Below are 23048 nucleotides of genomic sequence, written 5' to 3' on the forward strand. Positions count from 1 at the left end.
ATAGCCCTTTATCCTCCCCAACTTCACCCACTGCCATTTGATCCCCTGCCCTGTTTCCTTTTTCTCCATAGCACTTATGATATATTTAGTTATTTGTTGTCTGCTTGCCAGCTTAAGTAGAGCAAGGGTTTTGTCTCTTTGGTTCCATTCTGTGTTTCCATAATCCTCTGGTGCAAAGTAGGATTTCAGTAAATAGGTTCTGAGTGAATGGTTGGATGAATGGACTAATGAATGAATGTGCTTTGAACAGAGCCTTTTACATAATGAGTCCTAAACAAGTATTATTTATAATTCATATTCTTAATTAATCTTTCCCAAAACAGTTACTGCTGTGATCAATTTTCTATATGCTATTTTTCCTCTTTCTTTATTCTGCTCTGGAAATTTCAGGCTTAAAGGAACCATATTCAAGAAAAGGGTAAGATCTAATGTTCAAATGTGACAATGAAATTGGGAAACTGAAATGAACGCTCTGGAAACCTAGACTTGCTGAAAGTCAACAAACTAGAATTTGGCTAAAAGATGAACACAAAATTCTCCCATCCTTTTATTTTTCAAATAAAAAATATCTATCTTCACATGTGTGGCCTTTTCTCACCCTTCTAAGTCTCCATGCAGGGGAGGTGTCCCACATGATCCATCTATTCTCGTCACTCCCAGCCTTGATTTATCCCTTCGCAAACCCCTTACAGTTTTTACTTCCTCCTTGGGCATTTAAAACTTACTAGTTTTAAATTATAGTTAATTGCATCTGTTCTCACTCTTCCTACTAAATTCTAAGTTTCATAGAGGCCAAGAAAATATATTTTATCCTGTCTATCTCTCAGCATCTAGTTTGAATGAGTGACTCAAAAAGGTTTTGAATAATGAAAAAGAATCTAGTTTTAAAGCACAAATGATACGTACTGATTTTTTTATAGTCTTGAAAAATAACCAGGAAACAATCCCTGCTCCTATAAGAGGGAGGTATTAAATTAAATATAATCTTTTTTTTGCCATTAAACCATTAACAACCCTATCAACTCTTTGCCTGAAGACGGACTTGGACTTAGTTCATCTTTCCTTGTCTCTTCAGTACTCTTATAAAAGGTAGGGATGTAATTTTTATTTCCTTTATTTCACATTTATCATCTATAAAGTCAAAATAATACTTTCTTACTTGTAGGGCTGTTTAGTGAGGCACTTAATTATTGTATAATGCATTGTAACTCCTGGAGTAAAGGTTTTATATGTGTGCAAAGGGGTATTATTCCAGGAGAGTTATGACATGGGCAATCTTTGGCTTGTGGGTGGAGTGACATGATAAGATAGCAGCTGAACAAACTTAGTAAATTAAGAAATAGGGAGTTCAAACTTGCATTGTGAAAAGTTGGTGGAGAGTTCACCTCCCTGATGCTTCTGAAGGAATGGCCTTATGTTGTTAGAAAACTGACACAGAAGAGCAGTTGTCTCACACATCAATTTTGCAGTTGGCAAAAATGAATCAATTTCAGTAGCTTCAAAGATACATGTGACAAAAACAAAACCAAACCAAACCCAGATTGCCTTCAATATTGAATCCATTTATTTTTTAAAATTTGTATTTATTTATCTATTTTTAATTTTTTTTAAACTTTTAATTTTATATTGGAGTATAGTTGATTAACAATGTTGTGTTAGTTTCAGGTGTACAGCAAAGTGATTCAGTTATACATATACATCTATTCCTTGATATTGAGTCCATTTAAATCACATAATTCATTTAGTTATTCTTTCAACAAATATCCATTTAGTGCCTCTTATGAGTCAGACCCTATTCCCTGTCCTTATGAAGCTTACATTTGTGTGCAGAAAGACAGACACAAACAAGGAAATATACAGTGTGTAGGGTTGGAAGTAACACTTATAGTGTTACCATGAAAATAAGGCACAGGGTATGGCTAAGGGTGGAGATACTATTCCACATTAGAGGGTCAAGAAAGACCCCATAGTTAAGGTGACACTTGAGTAGTACCTTAAAGGAAGGGAGTGAGCCCAATAGGTGGCGGTGGCTGGGAAGATTCACGCAAGTTCCATTGCGAAAGCTCGTGTAGGGCCATGCTCGATGTTTGTAAGTTCACTTTTGCTGTTATCAATTCTCCTTCTTAGGTTTTCAGCCAATTTATACAACTTAACTTAGTTTTTGGAATAAATTTGTTTAGCGTGTAAAGACATTACAATTCATATAGTATTGTTCATTTTAGGTAACACAAAAATATTTGGGCAACAGAGTTTTGGGGTAATTTATCCTGAAAGTAAGGTCAAACACAAACACACATACATACACATAAAGACAACCATCCCCCCTCCCCAATTTTCTGCTTGTCTTACACTTTGTTATTTCTCTATCATTAGAGAAAATTAAAGCAAAGGATGAGCTAAGAACCAAGTATTAGTCACCAGCATGGTGGTGACTTTTAGATGAAAACTTCTCTGACAGAAAGGAAACGTCTTCTGCTTCACTGCCTTTCACATCAAAGCAGAAGTAGAGGTGTGGCTGAATAAATTTTTTTTTAAAAGTTCAAGTGATCTTTATATTGGTAGACATTTGAAGTTCATTTTACTAGTGATTTAGTGGCTTACTGGCTTTAATGGATTTGAGTAGACTTTAGCCAGAGCTATGCACCACATTGCAAGCCCACTACCTGTAAAGGAAAAAAAAATGTAGTCAGATTTCTTTCCTTCTGATAATTGGACTAAAACTTGTCTGAACTAAGTCAGTCCAATTATTTTTCTTCAGTTCTGTCGGACCAGGAACTAAAATATTAGAGCAAATAGATAGATAACCTCCAAATTCATGGTGTTTTATTGTTTTTTTTTCTTTTCTTTCTTTCTGGAATTCAGGAGAAGAAAAGAGGCTCTTTTAAAAATCTGAGTATATTGTGAAATTCTCTGGTCTTGATTTCTACATGTTACACAATCTGACTTTAAAATTTTGTGTGTGTGTGTATAGAGTGGAGTATATAAGTGGAAAATACGCTGGCCACGTCATTATGACTATTTTACATTTAAACAATGAATTCACCACCTGTAGGACTTATCTCAAGGAGCAGTGGGTGGCTAGAGCAGAGAAGTCTTGTTTTCTCCCTTACCTTTTTCCTTTCTGTCATCTCAGATGTGTGGTGGAATGTTTCACCCTCGTGGTCCACTCTTCATGTGGGTAGCCCGTGCTTCCCAGGCAGGGTGACAAGACAGGGAGTGGCAGAGGCAGGGTGCTCTATGCTTCCACTTACTCTGAAACATATCCATAGCTTGTTCATATGTAGCTGCATTGCTAATAGTATTAACGTGTGCATACATGTCCACAAGCGAAAACCTCGGGGATACAGCTAAAGACCTGTGACTTTCTACTTACATAAAATAACCTACATCTTTTTCTTGCATTTATTGCTATTGCCAGGAGCTTTGAAAAGTGTCATAACCAGAAGTCAAGTTCTTTGCGGTTTCCTATTATGTTTCTTAAGAATTGTGCAGTGGTGATATGAAAAACACACATTTCTGGTAACAGATACAAGCTGTTGAGGTTACCAAAATTAGAGATATTCAAGATAACAAAACACTCTATAATGTGTATACAAACACATATGGCTATATATTAGCTTCCCCCAAATGGCATTGTTTCTATCTGAACTAAGCACAGGTAATTTTGTTTGGAAGTATGGCTTTTTGGCAACATAACATTTTATTACCTTTCTTCAAACTGGTTCAAATTTACTTAAGTGCTTGTCCTATACTCCTAATGGCTACGTTAAAGAAAAAAACATCAAGGCATAATCGTTCTACTTGACTAATTTATCTGTTGGTAACCTTCTATTAATTTTTTGCCCTTTTATTTCAAGGCAACACACAAAATGAAGAATTGTGCAGAATTGCTGATATACATAGGCTGCCATGAAAATAAAAATATCTAGAGGAAAATTGAAAACACTATCAAATATGTACATGCTTCCAAAACTTCTGAGGTTATCCAAGGTTTTCATATCTAAGTCAAGGTCATAGGTTAGATTCTTATGTGAGCCGGCTATTCTTTGACCAAAAAGTAGAAACTATGGATAGGTCAGGGAAGAGGCTCCATTTTTACTATTTGGGAAACCAACTCCTGCTGTGTCTTTTCTTTCCTGGGGAGAGGAGTTACAATTTTGTACTAGACACAAATCTTTGAAATTTTGACTTTTTAAAAATTTACACTGGAATATGTGATATTGTAGAACTACAGACACAATCTTAGTCATACCTTTGCATTCATTAATTCTAAAGGAAGGCATTGTTTTCTAAGACAAAACACAGCATTTATGGGTAAGGTGCCCATTTTACCGAGACCCAGTTTTTTTAACGACGTGTTCTCTCCTAAAGAGCCGGTGAATAAAATCACGATCAGCAACGCACAACTTATTTGGAGTTCTGAGCTTCAAATACACAGGAGACTAGTTGGGTCACCAGTATGACCTAATTTTCTGACCCTGGTTCCCCCTTGCAGACTTTCCACACTTGGAAATAAAGTGCAAATTCGAGTGAGGAAAGAAAAGAAATCCACCCAAGAGCTGTTAAAAAAATGTATGTATGCAGTAAATCTATGTACCACTGTGTAATTATAATAACATAAACAAATCCACTAGAAGGACACTCACATTAGACCTAATTTTATGCTGAACTATTATAATGCAGTTAAGAGCCGCATAGTCCTGACTTATTTAAGCTCTGTTGTGAAGCATGCAGCATTTGAACCTGTTCCGGCCTGTTTGACTACCATTGAATTAGCGCCCTTAACTTGTTTTTCTGCTGAACGATGAATCTCATTTAAGAATTCCTGTTTGTGGGTCTGGCATTCGGTGGGTTCTTCTGTGCTGTTGTGCCTCCAGACCCAGGTCAGCTAAGCTCCTCAGATTTGCCCCATATGTAGTCTCTCGACTCACCTGTCTCAAAAGATTCGTTAACTTACCCTGGGCTCTCATGGAAATGAAGGGACAGATTTGATTGGTTTAATGAGAGAGATTTCAGATGACAGGAGACTTCACTTGTGGAGCTAACTTCACATTCTGTAGGGCACAGTAAGCGTCTACTGGCCTGTCATTTTGCAGAAATACTTAGTGAACTCCAATTTTCCATGGATATTACTTAGGCTGCCAAGTAGTTTAACCGTTACTCATTAGGAAATGGAAGGCAAAGGCATCTTTAGAAAATGCACTTTCTAGAAAAATCACGTCCTGCTTCCTTCTTTTTATCTCTCTCCTACTTTAGGCAAGAATGTCTAGGTTGTCTGGTATTTGCCTGAACAACACTTTCCCTTCCTCTATGCAGATTGCCTGAAATAAAATTAAACGGGAAATCTTACAGGTGAACATTTAGCTTGGTGATCAAATATCAGGCCAGTTTGCTGAGGAGCTTGTTACTCAACAACTAGTTTTAAAGAAATAGAGTTAAAAGTCAGGAGAACAGAGTTGCAGAGAATTATGTCCACCCACTTAGATTATTTAGAAATGAGCCAAAGGACTTAAGAAAAATCAAATAGTGATTTCTTCATCACATCTCACCTTTGTGTCCATCCTCTGATCTACCTCTCTTCAGGCTTAGTTCCTGTTATAAAACATCCATGTTCTGCTTCTTTTTTTCTTTTTTCTTTTCTTTTTTTTTTTTACCTTGCCCTACTTTCTTAACCCTAGGGAGGATTTTAAGAAGGTTTCAAAGCTAAGCATCCCCAATTGCTTCAGGCTGTCTTTGGTTGTAAGTCAGAATACAAAGCAATTACCCGGAGGGTGGGATGTGTTCGTGGCCAATGGGAGAACCTTCCCTAGATCAGCAGGTAACTGAAAATATTCTCTTAAGGGTGAACATCTGGTGCAGATTCTTAACCATTTCTAGTGAGGTTTTATGGGTCACTCTTCCTTTTCCTTTGCCAAAAGGTGTGTACTCATAAAGCACAAATAATAGGGTTTAACTTGGTCCACATGCCTTGTGGACAGGTGTTTGATTATCTTATCTTAAGGACTGCTAGCTAGAAATTCTGGTAAATGACCACAACTGCTTTACTATTAGAACTTTATGGTCCAAAAAAAAAGGGGAGAAAAACATCAGTATTTTTTCTAGTTAATCTCCAGTTCAAAGAAGATTGAGAACATTCCATGGGATATTAATAGAACTAAATGGCTGCAGTAATTTAGATGCGGCCTCTATTTTGGTTTTCTATGACAAATGACACTGTACCCCTTTTGAGTCGAGAAGGATGCTTGCAAGGTTCCTGCACAGGCCAAGGACAGAAAAATCTTCCCGTAGATTCTTTCACATGAGCACTTCACAGAGGGAAAATTCAGCCTCTAAAGTCATGTTTAGACACGGTCCCATTCTGCAGCCACACACTAACACACAAAGATAGTAGTGTACAATGTGATCAAACACATTACCGTGTGGTGCAATCACAAGTACATTGGCTTTTGGGACTTGCTTGGCGGTCCAGTGGTTAAGACTTCGCCTTCCAATGCAGGGGGTGTGGGTGCGATCCCTGGTCGGGGAGCTAAGATCCCACATGCCTTGGGGCCAAAAAAATGAAACATAAAACAGAAACAATATTGTAACAAATTCAATAAAGGCTTTAAAAATGGTCCACATCGAAAAATCTTAAAAAAAAAAAAAAAGTACATTGGCTTTAGAGTCAGACCAATTTGGGTTCAAATATCAGAGCTGCCTGATTACTTCTGGGGTCTCAAGGTGCTACTATGATATATATGCCTCTTTGCCCCACCTGAGTGATTTGAGAAAAATTAAGTAAACATAGGAACCAGACTAAACGAAATAAAAATATCAGCCTCATGACTAGTAAAGCTGTTTGGACGATGTGTCGTTAGATTAGCAGCCAAGTGGGCTTAACTCATCACCCCATAAGGAAGGAGCTGGAAGGCAAAGTCGTTCTCGGAAGAGGCCTGCTCTTGTTAAAACTTGACTATGGACCGGCAGAGGATGTGGGTGCTTCCTAGGGATGGCCTGGATATAAAAAAATGAGAGGGAAGGGGCAAGGGAGTACTCTGATTTCTTGTTCCTAAATCACCAGGGAGGAGAGTAAGAAAAGCTTGTGGGGAAATCGGAGGTAGAGGAGTAGGATTATTTATTAGTAAATAATATAATCATATAACTATGTCTTTGGGCAAGTTATTTAACATTTCCGAGCCTCAGTTTCCTTGTCTATAAAATGGGAATAGTAATACCAACCTGACAGAGTTGCAACATAAACAAACAAACAAAAAGCGTGCGTGTGCGTGCGTGTGTGTGTGTGTGTGTGTGCGTGTGTGTGTGAACTGCCTACCTTCAGACCTGCCACTCAATAATGCTGACTTACTTTCTAGTCTACCCACCCCTTTTCTTCCTAGACCCTGGTCAGTCAAGGATGCCCCTGGGTAGAAGGCAATTCACTCCTCTCTTTCCTCAGATTAGAGATGGTTGAAAAGGAGAGGAAGAAGGACATGCATATCAAAGAAAATAAGAATTATTTCTAAAAATCTACTCTGCACAGTTTACTGCCCACATTTTCAAGGTCACTTACCTTCTAAAAGGAACCATCTTCCAAAGCAAGAATTACTCCTTTTCAGACAAATGGAGACATCTTCATAGTCCTTTAGCTTGCAGGTGTCCAGGGCTGCAAGATGGGTTTGTTTTATACTGAATTTCCAAGACAGAGAGGCTCCCATCCACCAAGGCTCCCAGCTAACTTTCACCCCACCAAACACTTCGTAGAATGAGCGGAAACCCCATGGCTCTCCAGGACATGGAATGCTTACTCTCATCTCATTTCTTTTGCTCTGCTTTGCCTGAAGTTTATCCCTTTACATCCAAAGGCTGGGAGACATCAGAGACATGTGTAATACCTGGGCTGGAGCTGCGTGTGCAGCCAGGAGCCTTCAGTTCTGATCCTGGCTCCAAGCACAGACTGCTTGAGGGGCCCGAAGGAGCAGCCTGCCATCGTCCACCTCCCGATTTTACCTGAGGATGTTGTGGTGTTGCTAAACAGCCTCACGAGGCGATCATGCAGATTAAAAATTAATTATATAAATGGATTCATGTCCCCATCGTTGCTCCCACCGTTTTGACATAGCTTAACAAATTCTCTTTAGATGTAGTCAGTGCGGTCTTCAAACCTGTCCTGCCTGCTTGCTATGGACTCACTGCAGTGGCATCCCTGTCCAGTGGGGTCTTGCACCTGTTGTCACCTTGAGGTGTCTCTGTCACTCAAAGCTCACATCTAGCTAGCAACCAAACTCTGATGATTCTATCTCAGAAAAAGAAATCATTGACTCTGTCTCCAGTCCAACTGTCACTGCCCAAAGGCAGGGTCTCATCACCTACTTTTGTTTTTTTTTTTTTTTTTTTTTTTTTTTTGCGGTACGCGGGCCTCTCACTGCTGTGGCCTCTCCCGTTGCAGAGCACAGGCTCGGGACGCGCAGGCTCAGCGGCCATGGCTCACGGGCCCAGCCGCTCCGCGGCATGTGGGATCTTCCCGGACCGGGGCACGAACCCGCGTCCCCTGCATCGGCAGGCGGACTCTCAACCACTGCGCCACCAGGGAAGCCCCATGTCTGTTTTTAATTGTATCCAACTTTAATCTTTTCTCTCATTCAAGCTATTTCAAGACATTTATCGCTTCTTTACCTGTTCATCCAGATTTTAATCTTACCTTTTATTTTCAAAGAAAAAAAAAAATCACTAGCTAGAATCTTGAAAGTTTATTGTCAACTGTAGTCTTGAATTAAATAATAATTGGCCAGAACTTTCTATCACATTATTTAAACTTTCCATATTATTGAGGATTCAACGTACTTGTAAATTATCTTAGAAGGAGTTAACTTTGGAGAATGTGTTTGACATGGACTTTCTGCCACAATAGATAAATGCCTCCTGACTCAGAAAGAGCCAGTGAAGAAAGAAATCAATTGAATACTTTCCTTTATTTACCTCTGAAATGACTGGAGTATGTGAATATGGAAACTGAAAATTTTAGAAAGCATTTCTGTAGCTCAGCCGTTGCAGGAAAAGGTCACAAAGATATCTGGAGACTAGAAGGTTTATCAGCCTCAAAAAATCTTTACAGCGGTATAATCTAATCTTTCACTGCCAATATTTTAGACCAGCAATAGAACAGTGTTTTTTGAACTCATTCATATTTCAATTAATGTTACTGAAGTCCCCACAAGGTGTGTTGTATTAAACAATGGAATCGTCACAAAGAAAAAATAATAGGTAAACACATAAAGTATGCAAAAATCCTGCCCTGTGCACTTCGGTAAAATGTATCTTTAATTTATCTTGCCCCCTGTTTTGGTGTTGCCAGAGACTTAGCACCTAGCATACTACAAAGAAGCAAAACAGAGCAGAGATTTATTTTGGATGGGAAAGCACAAACACTCATTCATAAAACCATTCGTAAGCATTTTTTTTTTAATCAACACTGTCATTGCCGCAGCCTGCTTGATCTTCCTACTCTGGGTTAATATGGGAGCCAATTACAGCTTCATCTGTGTAGAATTAACTTTTCGGAGCACACACCGGGGATTTGTCTTCCTTCACTATTTAGATATATGTCATAAAAATATGCATGGAATGGAGTACAGGCACTGCAGATGGCAGAGACTTTCAGATTTATTGCAGAATCATTTAAAATTGGTTATGCTCTTGCCAGAAGTTAATTAATTTTTTTCTCTTCTTTTCTGGGGCTGGGGGGTGGGGTGGGGGGCCTCTGTGTCTCACTAGGTGGCAGTGTATGATTATATCTGGAAAAGCCATGGCGACGTCCAGTCCAGCATCTCCAGCTGTGACCTCCAACAGCAAAATGAAACTTCTGTGTCTGCACTTGGTCCAGGAGATGTTACTTCTCATATAGCAGTGTACACTGTTTATCCCAGTGGGTTCCAAGAGCTGTACCGCCATTTTCTTAGGCTCCCTAGTGGTGCCATCGTTGAGGTGAGTATATATGAAAATATTTTAATGCAAATGCTGTGTATGTCGTGTAGTGCGTGAATGTGAGTGTGTTTATACTTGATTTAAAAGGCTTCAAAACTACTTTGCAAACATATCATAACTGATGCTTCTAGTACCATAGAGGACGTGAAGATGTATTTTAGTGTTTTCCTAAAGAAACGAAAGTACCGCGTAAGAAAAAAAAATGTTTCTGAGCTATCGGAAGAAAGGCAGGGAAAAAATCGCGTGAAATAATTCAGGATTCTGCCTGCAATAACTTTGACTCAGTCAATATTTGGAAACATCAGCAGATTGATGAAGAAGAAATATCTCAGTCCATAGATACTTCGATGCCACAGGAAAGTACACAGCTCTTTGCTTAGATGATCTCGATCTCACACAAAATGAATGAGATGGTGCAATTTCATATTTCTTCCATGAGACAAATCTTAAAAAAATAAAGGAAAGCCTCCATTCCCTAAATCTTTAAAAACTTTTTAGAGTAGTATTTGGCAAAGATCCTAAAGACATGTTTCCTCCTAAAATGTCAAAGTCTTTAGGTGGGCTGAGTTTGTCAAAAAACATCTCTTACATTGCCTCAAAGTCTCAGAATCCAAACTTCAGGGCATGTTGAAACCTGAGGCTCCCATTAGCGTCAGAATTGCTGTTGAATAATGAAGTCAGAAAGAGTGTTATTTCCCTTTATTTGGAGAGAATGAAGGATGGAGGAGAAGGAGAATTCAGATGTGTGTCACAGATTCCCTGGTCTTGGTGGCATGAAACTCACTTTGCAGTGGCACAGTACCCCGTTGTTAAGAATTTTCAGAGTAAGAACCTTTCTGTTCGCATCATACTTTCCCTGTGGAATTTAGCTATGGCTGTTTCTGTTATGAAGTTGATGAAAGTGTGTCTTCATAGAAGTCCCTTTGAATACAACCTTGAAGAAATTTTTAATTGTTTAGAGCTCCGCCTTGCAGATAGGGTGCTTCCCCTTTCTACAAAACCAGCCCATGACGGAGTCTGGTACTTGAGTGATTCTCGTGGGCTCTCTACTCAGAGAAACAGAGATGTGCTAGACAAGGGTCCCCATCATTTCACCTCCCTTTTCCCTGATCTAAGAGGGGATTGTGTATATTGTAGCAAGGCAGCAGGTAGGTGGATGAGAACTATATCCCACATAATTCTTTGCGGGCTTGGGTCCCGGGCTGGTATTGGCACTTCTGTGTATGATCTTTTTCAGACTTTGGCAACATCTGCTTTAGAAACCTCTTTGTGAGACAAAACTGCCAGGGCTTAATTTTTTTTTTAATTTACGCAAGCGTGTGCATAAAGATGTATGCACACCATGAGCTGAACAAACTGGAGAAGCCAGGATGCCAGGGATATCTGCCCTTCTGCTGCAAAACATCTTGTAGCTTGTAGTCCTTGGGTCCGACTGGGCAGCTGAGGTTCAAGGTGACCTGTTCTCATGAGCAAAGCAATCTTCAGGGCTTTAATTCACTCGCTCCTGCATGTGCGCTAGGACCTTGGTTTAGTCATTTCCCACTCCTCTGCCTATATCCTTATCTGTAAAACTGGGTTATAAATACTCATACTACCTGCCTCACAGGTATTTGGGACAGATGAATGAGAGAGCATTGGCAACATATTTTAGTTCTTTTTAAAAAGGTCACGGCAAACAGTTCAAAGTATTGTGGCTCATGCACAATTAAATTCAACTTTCTTTCAAACGTAGTAACGTTATGCTACAAATTAAATAAAGTAGGTTCTAGAAGGATTGAGAGGTGGGGCAGGAGGTGTTATTGACCCACCTGGTTTTGGTTGCCTGTGTTTTCCACACTCTTGGATTATATGATGGTGGAAGTGTGGCTGGACCCCGCTAAGCCTGTTCCCAACAGAGATGCTAACAAATACTAAACCAGCATTCCCCCTTTTCTCAGATCTCAGCAAAGGCACAGGGTGCCACTCCCTCTGCAGTTCGAGTCTAAAGCCTACCCACTTAATTCTTTGTGCTTTATGTTACCTGCTTTGTCCTCTATGAAATCCATTTTGAAGGGACCTAGCCTCTTTGCACCTTCTCTGACATTTTTTTAGGAGTACTAGGTTTTATTCGTCAGCCTTTCTAAACTTGTTTCCAGTATTAAATTGTGTGTCCCAGAGGACAGGAACCGTCAAATCATCCCAGTCCCAGAGCATACTGAAGACTAGGCAGGTTTTCTTTCAGCCTATTCAACAATCTTCCTACTACTTTCTTTTATATCTCTCCTGACCCCTAACGGGCACAATCTGATCTATCACTGGCTTTCTGAGCTATAAAATCTGAAATTGGAATGGTCTTTTGCAGCTTCAGTGAGAAGTGAAATTCATGTATTATCTTTCCCAAAGATGTATGCATGGTAAAGAAATTTCCAACACCAGCACCTAGATAGATTATACTTTCCGGACTGAAGAAACATCTATTAAACTTTGAAAATTGTAGTTTCTAAGTAGTCACCTACTTGGATTAAAGTTAACTCCTACCTTTGAAGTCCCTGTCTCTGTACTAGACACAAAGCTGTTGCTCAGGGAAATCTATTAAGTTGCCTTGAATTTCTGGATGTCAAATTATGCTACTTGATGGTTAATTATGTACCATGAGACCTTTTCCACTAACGCCCATATTATGCGAATTGAGGGCACCTATGCTTAGGAAATGACTCAGATCCGTCTAGAGATACCTGTAAGATCCATGCTGTATTTTGATGGGCTATTCTGATAGGGGAAGAAACAGGTAGCTGCCTCTAGACCTAATTTAATATTTACAAATTAGATCTGGCAACAAACATGAAACAAAAATGGGTGAAATTTTGCTTCACCTTTATAACCTGAACTCTATTCTCAGAAGTTTTAGGGTGGTTGTAAAATAGAGTACCTCGTGTTCTGAGCTCCTTCTGCAACTAACACAGCTCCAGCTTGTGACGACAGTGATTTCTAAGTCTCTCCTAATTCTGATATGAAAGATAGGTCACATGTTAACCTTTTCTTTCTTTTTTTTTCTCAAGAAAACCTTAGCAATTTGAGTTTCGAAGCACGTTATCTTCAAGTTTTTCATTTTTTTGTGAAAAGCCATGGTTTTTGGAACAGTATGATTTCTGCACTGAAAAGGTCAGATTCCATCAGGTTGAAATAGAAGTTATATTATTACAAACTATCTTTCCTATGGATTTATTATGTTCACCACTTTTTTTCATCTGGGCCCGTGACGAAGATGACACAGATCTTACAGTGTTCTACGTATTTAACTTAAAAAATAAAATCCCCTCCACGCTTGTCCGAGATGGTCATTGGTCTGTCAGGAGGTGAGGGCCTCTCTTGAATTATCTTTTTGTCAACCCCTCTGAGGCTGGGCAATGCCATGGACTCTCCGCAGAGGAATACTTTTTAAATTAATTCATGAATTAACTTTATATTGAAGTATAGTTGATTTACAGTATATCGTGTTAATTTCATGTACAGCAGTGATTCAGTTATATATATATATACGTACACATATCTATTCTTTTTCAGATTCTTTTCCCATATAGTTTATTACAAAATATCGAGTAGAATTCCCCTGTGCTGTACAGTAGGTCCTTGTTGGTTATCTATTTTATATACAGTAGTGCGTACCTGTAATGCTTTGTCTCCGTTCCGTAGCTTGAGGTTTTTTTCTTTTTTTCTTTTTAAGTACAAAGTTTTTCTAAAGTTTTTAGTGCCACAAAACCTAGAAACCCAGGCAAGACTGGGGCAGACTCATCAAATCACAAATAAGCTTCCCGATCCCAGGGTATCCATCGCAATTAAGAAAGCCCTTGGAGCATTCGTTGGGGCGGAATGGGAAAAGGGTTTCTCTGTCATTAGAGGCGGTGTCGCCTGGTGGTCTGAGCAGAGGAATGGGAGTCAGGAGCTCAGCGATCTAACAGAGTCTCTGTGAGGCCCTGCCGAGCGGCTTCCGGCGAATCTCTCAACCTCAGGAGGACAGGCTCACCTACTTTGAATCTCCCATCTGAAGAGCTCCTTACCCAGTGCCAGGAGATACACAGCAGGAGGCCTGATTCCTTGTCTGCAAAATGAGAATATTAATACTTGCCTAAATAACAGATTAACCAATTAGTGATTTTATTAAGTGCTCTGCTGATAGAAAAAGCAGCAGGAGAAGAAAGGTGAAAACAAAACACGGAACCACAATTTATGATTAGACGGGTTTGATGCAACTCCGGATTCTTCTCTCACTCATGGAATTGAGTGACCACCGGTGGGGAGAGCAGGTGTAGAGGGGCCGACCCTCACTTGTATGACCCTCAGCGAGAAGGCAGCAGAGAAGCTTTATCTTGCAAGCTTGCATGAAGCTTTGAGTAAATGGAGGGAAGAATCGTATTCTATCCTTGAATCAATGACTTGCACGGCAAAAACAGAATACAAATAACTGAGAGTTTTCAGTTTTAACTCTTCTATTGTAACATCTTCCAGAAAAGACTATTTATTGTTATTGGAAATTCCCATATCCATCTGTTACAATGACTAATTTGCTGTGTGTGTGTTTGAGAGAGAGAGAGAAATACACAAAAATGTGGAAGGGAAATCAATAGGAAAATACTGAAAACTCTGGGTCTACAGAAGTTATTCATTAAACATGTAAATTGTTGGGAATTCCTCCATCCAGTTTTTCCATTTGTTGAAAGTCATTGTTCATGGGAAGGGGCAAAGCCATCCCTGTGTTTCTCATTGTGCGTAGTTTTACACTGGCCTAAAGAAAATATTAAAATTAACTCATTTTTGCAAACAGAAGAAAGTCCCGTTTTCATTTCCCAAGTTTAGAAAACTTTATATTTTGTGCACAACACCTGCATGAGAAGGTGCAGTAAATCTTTGGGGCACATTTGGGGCACAAGTGCTTACATGACACTATTGAAAATATACATTAACATGAAGTAGTAATAGCAGTACTTATGGCTTTGCATAAAATATTGCTAAAAATGTCAAGGACAGGATTGTGTTTTATTTTTGGTTTTCAAGTTCAAACTTAACAGCTGTCACTTCAATTGATTTTTAAAAAATAAGTTCCTGGTATTATTTTGCCACCTCTTTTCCCGAAGAATGATTGACTGTTGCAGTAAACTGTAGAGGGACATCATTCTGTCGTATCTAAAACACAGACCCCATTTTAAACAACATATTAAAAAAAGAATGCAAAGGCAAAGAAGAATTCAATTTTCAGGCTAATATTAGAATATAATGGCACTTATAAGACATTCTCCTATCATACTACCATGAAAAGTCTTAAAATAGACACATTTACTAATCACTTAAATATATATTGAGTATATACAGGGATTTATCTCTATTTTAAAATTACTTGACAAAATTATTATTCCCATATGTATGTGTCAAAATAAGTGATTTTATTTGTCTGTAATAATTAGGTCAGTGTGACTTGCTATGACATGGTTTGCTTTTCACAAAACTAAGCTAGATGGTTCTCACGGCAGGCTTACTTTATTATTTATATATATAATTGGTAACCTGTAAGAGGAAAATAGCATAGTTTTTAAAAAAATTAGCACACTATAATTTTAAAATAAATACAACAGATTTCAGACACATTTTCAGAAAATGTGCTATTTACTTCTAAAAAGCTATTTTCTTATTTGACCTATTTTCATGGGTCAAAAAATAACTGTTAGTGACTAAATTAATTTTAGTAAAACTATGTTTGGTTTCTTTAGAAAATCATGAAGAACTACTTTGATTGTACTTATTACGTATTAAGATGTGATTTTAAAAAACATTTTAAAGTTACTGCAGGTCCTTTCTAAAATAACTTCTTTTGTTCAATCTTGTAAATATTAAATTTCTCCATACTTCATCTGTACTCATAAGTTGAGACAATTATTCACTGGTTGTTCCTGTTTTTATAGACCATATTTTTTTATTTGCATATATAAGAAAAAGAATAATCACATACATATTTTTGAAAGTATTTACTCATAAAATAATTTTCAGCATCTTAGATTTCCTTTGACTCTCCAAATAATTGAACTTATGAAAGCTGTAGAAAAGATTTGTTCTATTATTGCATTTATATGTCTATCAGAAATAATACGTATTCATAGGATATATTGGAGAAGAAAAATTTCTTGGGATTCTAAGTCATACGAAATGTTTTAAAAGGTATATTAAGTATAAAGAAGCAGTTTAAAAAATAAGCCTTGATATGCTAACTGAAACATATGGTTAAATATCTAATATAAAAATTATAGAGGTGAAAAATTAAATCTTTATCACACAGTCAATAAAGAATGAATGTTTTACGCTGAGTAAAAATATGTTCACTTTTACTTCTGTATATTTTTTTCTTATTGAATTGGAATTTGGAAACCATAACTTGAAAGGTGACCCTCTAAATGTGAAAAATATTTTTATGCTTCTTTTTATTTCTTAATCTTAAGTTACTATAAACTTGGAAAAATTTTGAGTTTTTTGCTTTATAAATATATCTATTTTTTCCCGGTTTTATTAAGGAATGATTGACATACATCACTGCATAAACTTAAGGTATAAAAACATTAACGTAATAGGTTCAATGTTCATCATCTCATACAGATACAATAAAATGAAAATAACAAAATTCTCTTTGTGATGAGAGCTCTTAGGATCTACTCTCTTAACAACTTTCTTGTATGTCACACGGCAGTGTTAACTACAGTCATCGTGCTCTACATTTTCTCTCTAGTATTTATTTATCTTATAACTGGAAGTTTGTACCTTTTATTTGAAATATATTTTAAAGCCATGCATCCAACAGTCAGTGCTTGAGCATTTCAGAATATGCCATGATACTACTAATCAGTGATTTTTATCTTGATTCTATTTGACAAGGCTGCATAACACTGATTTCTTAAAAAGTCAAAGATAATTCACTCATGAACAAGGCAAAATAAGCCACAAAACCCTAAACATAATGATTTTTCCTTCTATTTATGTACAGAAATACCATGAAAGTATTTTGGTGCATTTTGTAATTGTGTCAATATTAAGAACTATCTACAAATGAATTGATTTCTTCTAAGAATCCATAGATACAGAAGTAGTTTTTTCCTTTTCAGTTTATGGAACAAGCTCTTCTATAATGACCTGAAATAATTATTTAATAATAATATGATTAAACAATGTAAAAACCAGTTGCTTAGTGTCAATTATTTTTACATATTTGTATCCTATAAATTATTTTAATTGCATTTACATTTAATAAAACACTGACATAAAAGCATATAAGTTTATTTTATGTGCAAAATCACATATAGTATACGCCGAGTGACACTTAAAAGGCATGAAAGAGTAACACTAGCTTATTTTCTGAAACAATCTTGACTCTGATGCTAAATTACAACTCAGAAACATCTAGCGTTTTTACCTTTATGAGAAACGGCTTTTTACATATTTAACATAATTCCAGGGAAAATAAACTGGAATTATGTATAAAGATACATGCACCGTAACCAAAGGGCGTTTATATTCCCCTGTAGAATACTTAACGATGATTTCATAGCCATTTTGTGTCATTTTCAAAAGGATATAAAACGCAGCCAGTAAACAAACTAGACTTTAGATTTAAGGTGACAGCTGCTCCTTCAGAAGCAATATTCAGATATTTAATCTTAAGAACATTGACTATTCTTTATTTTACAACCAAGTAAAGTATATGAAAAAATGAAAGGACTGCGTACTTTGACTTATTATTTTCACAGCAGTGGTGATCAACATGGCCACCACTGCCAACACGCCATCATCACTAAATCCCAGAGAATTCATCCAAATGTCAGCCCTTATTTAACTGTTTCAGGAAATTAACATCTGTGCTCTACTTTTTCAAAATGCAAAACTTCCTTTCTCTAAACGAATGCTGATTCAACCTATTATTTACTCTGTCATATTATTTCTAGTTATATATATATATATATATATATATTTTTTTTTTTTTTTGGAAATCTACAATTGTAATCTAATTTTAAGACTCTTTACCTCTAGTTTAGATTCCTGTAGTTCAGGTACAGAGATCTGAATTCTGTTGAAGCAAAAATTTATTTCGCTATGGAGCCATAATGAGTTTAACTAGGCCTCCAAATATTGCTGTCAGTGAATCAGTGCTATGCATACGCGAGTCCTCTGTTAAGTTGGCAAATTAAAACAAAATCTGTCCGAATGTTGTATCTGCTTTATGATTCCTCCTCCGCAGCCTCCTTACCATCTTTATAACGGCCTCTCACTAAAACCTTATCAATGGGGGTGGGATGGGGGGGGTGGGAGGGAGGGAGACGCAAGAGGGAAGAGATATGGGGACATATGTATATGTATAACGGATTCACTTTGTTATACAGCAGAAAGTAACACACCATTGTAAAGCAATTATACGCCAATAAAGATGTAAAAAAAATAAAAATAATCTGTTAGCTTGGGCAGTATTAGTAATAAAGATATACTTTAAAAATAAAGCAACAAAAAAATAAGGTAATTATGAACTTAGAGGGAGAAAACATTCTATAAGAAGAAAAAAAGAAAAACCTTATCAATGTATGTTTTGGGGAGCTGCGTATGACCCATTCTACCAGATAGACTGCAAATAAAGTCAACTCCGTTTTTCGAAATAGACACTTGAGGGTATATCTACCCTTATTAGCAGTCAATTAGCTATCTCTTTCTTAAGGCCTGTTTTAACACAATTTCTAAGAAATCCAGGGACTTCTTTATACCAGAGAAGGCCCGTCCTGCTTCAAGCACAAGGCAGAAAGAGCTCACATCTGTTGACTCCATGGCCATGGGTGTTTCTGTTCACCACCAGCTCCATACATCCACACGGCATGAAAGACCCTTGTCTGTCTCTGCAGAAACCCTTTGCCGGGTCACAGTGCCTAGCGATAGGCACATCTGTAACACCGTGCTGGTGGGGACATGAGTGGCTAACCAAGTCCACGGTGGCTCTTGCCTCGTCCACATAGTGTGCCAGGATCTAGTTTTCCCCAAAAGAAGTTGATCGTGAGAGGTTTTTATTTTTTTTTTTTTTACCAGTTTTAAAATTTCTTTTATGAATGGGTAAACTTTGGAGTTTCTTTCTTGGCCATTTTCATTGACGTTCCTTATTATTTCTTAAAGCTAGATTCTGACAGTGGAATTACTAGGCCAAAGAATCTGAGAATTTAAAAGGATAGATACTTATGAGCATATTTCTTATACACAAAAATATATATCTCCAAATTGCCCTCCAGAAAAGGAGGACAAACAGAAAGCCACCACTGCAATGAATGGGAAGTCTGCCCAACGTTTTGGTAACCTTTTTGGCTATAGCTACACAAACTATGCTCTCTGTAACTTAAAGAGATAGGCTTGAAATATGAGGTCACATGGATATCAGAGTTCACTGTCATTTTCTGCCTTTGGAAAATGCAAGACTAGGTTGTGTTTTCTTTTCAAAGCACGGCACATTTAAATACAAGCTTGCTGTGAGAGTTTAGTTGTTTGCGATATTTGCTTTCTAGGAATGTTTATTCCCAGTAATCAGTGAAACTCATAAAATAAGTATGATTATAATATTATGAGCTTATTCTTCTAGCACAAATCACTTGAAATATGTGACTCTAAACAGAGTAATTGGAAAGTGAATTGTCTTGCACAACAATTAACTAAGAAGTGACGAGTACGTTTCGTTAGCGATTATGATTAAAGCTAGTTATATTTTTATTCCCTCTTTCCCAAACCTGTCAAGCTGAGGTATATTTGTTAATTTGATGTATATTCACATAGATGTACAGATCATTTTATGCAAGTACATTTTTGACACATTATGGTGGCAGCTGTGATGGGGACAAGGGGAATAGTTTAAAATTTAGGAGCGATTTTTAAAAAACCAGTTCATCCCAGAAGGCGACATGCTGTTAGTCTATGGCCCTGTGCATCAGGGTAAAGAAATGCTTCCAGGTAATTAGTCCAGGTGATAACCGGGGAAGTTCCTAGAATCCTGAGCAAATCAAAGCACTCCTGCTCTCGTGTCCCTTCTTGCTCACACCACACGGACATTTTAAGGAATTCCTGTTAATAAAGACATACTACTGAGTAAGGAAACATCCCAATAATCCATTTCCTAGAGGATAAAGTGGCGACTGAAGTTGTTATTCTGATTCAAATTCTCAATAACAAAGAAAGATCGTGAATGGCAGGACAACTTAGGGGAAAGTGACTTCGTCATTCTGGAATTCTTAATTCTGGTGGAGGCTGAATGCCACCCCACTTGATATTAGGAAGGTGCATTTCAGAAATTTCAAGAACAGTTGGCATGCTCCACCACGTGAGGATCTAAATGGTAAGGTATCACAGGAGGCATGGACAAAGCTCTAGAATTGCAACTCTGAGTTACACTTTTAGATAGTCTTGATAAGAAAGAAGACTGAAAAAATTCTGTTGTGGTATAGGATGTTTCCCAATAAACTTAGGTTTTAAAAAGATCATATACTAAGAAAAGCAAAGAAAGGTGTATCATGAAATTACAAAAAAAAGAGAGATGTTTAAGGACAATGACCAGGAGAGAATTCCCTGGCGGTCCAGTGGTTAAGATTCGGCTCTCTTACTGCCAGGGCCTGGGTTCCATCCCTGGTCGGGGAACTAAGATCCTGCAAGTTTCATAGCACACCCAAAAAAAAAAAAAAAAAAAAAAACTCTAATAAAAATAAAAGAAGAAGAAGAATGACAGGGAAGCAATAATGGAAAAGTACGACACAATTTTAGGTAACGGTGGAGTGGACTCTAAGAAAACCTGACAAGAAAGATTCAACAAAAGGAGAAATCAAGGTGTCCAAAGACAGCTATTTTTCTCAACATTATTTAGTTGTATATGTCAAATATCTATTTCTGCTTAATCACGAAACGTTTTTTATTAACCCACATAAGTATGAATTACAGTAGATGTCCTCTTTCTTATCCAGAGAAATGTATTCAGTTTGCCAGAGTAGACGTAGATGTGGGTCCCTGCCTTTCTCATTGGAGTGGCCTTCAGTTCAAGAGACTATAAGTTCTGGGGAAAACAGTCCTTCAGCAGAATTCTTGGAAATGTTACATACCTTCAAGACGTAGGAGAGCCAGATGAAGTCAGTGAAATTGATGATTCTTATAAACAGCCCAAAATAAACCCAAACTTTGTGAGACAAGTGAAACAGGATGTTGGTAGGGTTGCTAGTTGTGCGCTCAAAGATAATTAGTCTTGTATACACAGAAAGCTTCTCTTGGGACAATGAGTTCCTTCTAAAAGGAATGCTGTCCTATGTTTTCCCCTGATAGTTTTGTTTTCTATCCATTTCATCACACAAAAGTTATTAATTGCAAAAAAGAAAATCCCAGTCTTGTGTTTTGTTTTGACATTTTTTGGTTTCTGTAAGATTAGGATAATTCACTTTTCACATGTGTTTAACTTGCTAATTATGACTCTGTGCTCTGTATTACTAAATATATACAAATGCTTATTTATATTTTTGCTGTATTATTAAATTACTGTTAAAGTCAGAAAGAAACGGGAGATATATGTACACGTATAGCTGATTCACTTTGTTATACAGCAGAAACTAACACACCATTGTAAAGCAATGATACTCCAATAAAGATGTAAAAAAAAAAAAAAAGAAGAAGAAGAAAGAAATGGAACCAAACCATAAAACCTAAATTGAAAACTCCTGTGAAAATGTGGGATTAGGTTAACTATAATGGCATTTCAGGGCATTTCCAAGCTGTCATTTTTTTTCAGGGGAAAAATTGGGAAAAATCACAGGTTTTGCTCATTCTGCCTAAATATTTCTTTGAAGTGTGGTAAGTTAACATGTGCCATTTTGTCACCACTTTTCAGGTGTTTGGTGATATCAGTGGCTTAAAGTTTATTCCCAGTGAAGTGGTCACGGCTATTCAGGAGCATCTAAGTGAAATGGACAGTACACTGGAAGACTCCTCAGATATTAAATCAAGAGGACTGAAAAGAATCCATTAAAACAAAAAGGCATTTTCCCCCGATTAAATATTTTACTCATTGCTGTACCTGAGTGCCTCAACCTAGAAGTGCTTCTTCCTTCCTGCTTTCTTAAAGGTCCACAGTGGTGCACAAGTCACGGTGAGAAGACTAAGTTCAACTTCCTTTTCAATCTACGGCCTTATAATATGTCCTTTACCAGAAGTCAGTAACCAGTACTGGAAACAACAGCTGGACGTCACAATTGTCCCAAATATGTTTTCAGAGAACATAGACTCATCTTCATTAGCTTAGAAAGAGCTACTTGGCTCCTGTGAAGTATGAAGAGAGGTAGAATATCATTTTTCACACTCTCCCACAGGAGTGAATACGGGGAATGGCTAGAAGATGATATAACCAAGCCTAAATAAATCCCCTTTCCCCTTCACTTAGCATAAAATTTCACATTTTTTTTCTAGAAGAAATTTCAAGGAAAACCATGGGAAAATTACATAATAAAAAAATCAAGTCACTTAAATTAGTTGTTTTACAGCACAAATGCTTTGTATTCTAAGATATCAACAAACAGCCCCAAACTGGCTGGCTCCCATTCGGGCTCCCCTCATCCACCTTAGCTCTTTCTGAAAGGACCAAAGTAGCAAAGCCCTCTTGCCAGCTCTTTAGACTATTCCTTTTTGTCTTTACTCCCTTGCTTTCCTTTTTTCAACTGAAGGTTTGGAATAGGACTTAGGATCACAAGAGGACAAGGAACTGTCAGAGGGCTGATGGGTTATAAAAAAAATCCTGCATCTTTAAGAATCATTTGTCCTCATTATAGAGCAATAAATCCAGAGGATATCTAGGCCCTCTGGTCCTCCTCTGCATTTTTAAGGAAGGGTAAGCAGGTGTTTTAACAGTCACCTCTCTCAAACAAAAAGCAGTGTTTATTAGAGAGGTCAAATTTGATACCTATAGCTGGGAAACATAAACACATCCCATCCTGGTGATTTTTCAATCCTCATCTTTAATTATTGTCTAACTATAAGGATATCTTCAGTCTTACATAAGACATTGAGTTACACTAGATGTTCCC

The 23048-nt window shown here is 37.5% G+C and overlaps 1 protein-coding gene across 1 annotated transcript in view; it reads left to right on the plus strand.

The window, feature by feature from the left end:
• OFCC1 (orofacial cleft 1 candidate 1) overlaps positions 1 to 21997 on the plus strand; it is a gene marked incomplete at its 5' end in the record, with an annotated part of 268883 nt that extends 246886 nt beyond the window's left edge. Inside the window, 2 exons of the mRNA XM_032648945.1 lie at positions 9751 to 9960; positions 21860 to 21997. Of these exons, the coding sequence (XP_032504836.1) occupies positions 9751 to 9960; positions 21860 to 21997 (348 nt within the window). The remainder of the gene's footprint in view (positions 1 to 9750; positions 9961 to 21859) is intronic.
• Positions 21998 to 23048: the final 1051 nt, after the last annotated feature.

Source organism: Phocoena sinus, chromosome 11, assembly GCF_008692025.1.
Source record: "Phocoena sinus isolate mPhoSin1 chromosome 11, mPhoSin1.pri, whole genome shotgun sequence".
Lineage (NCBI taxonomy): Eukaryota > Metazoa > Chordata > Mammalia > Artiodactyla > Phocoenidae > Phocoena > Phocoena sinus.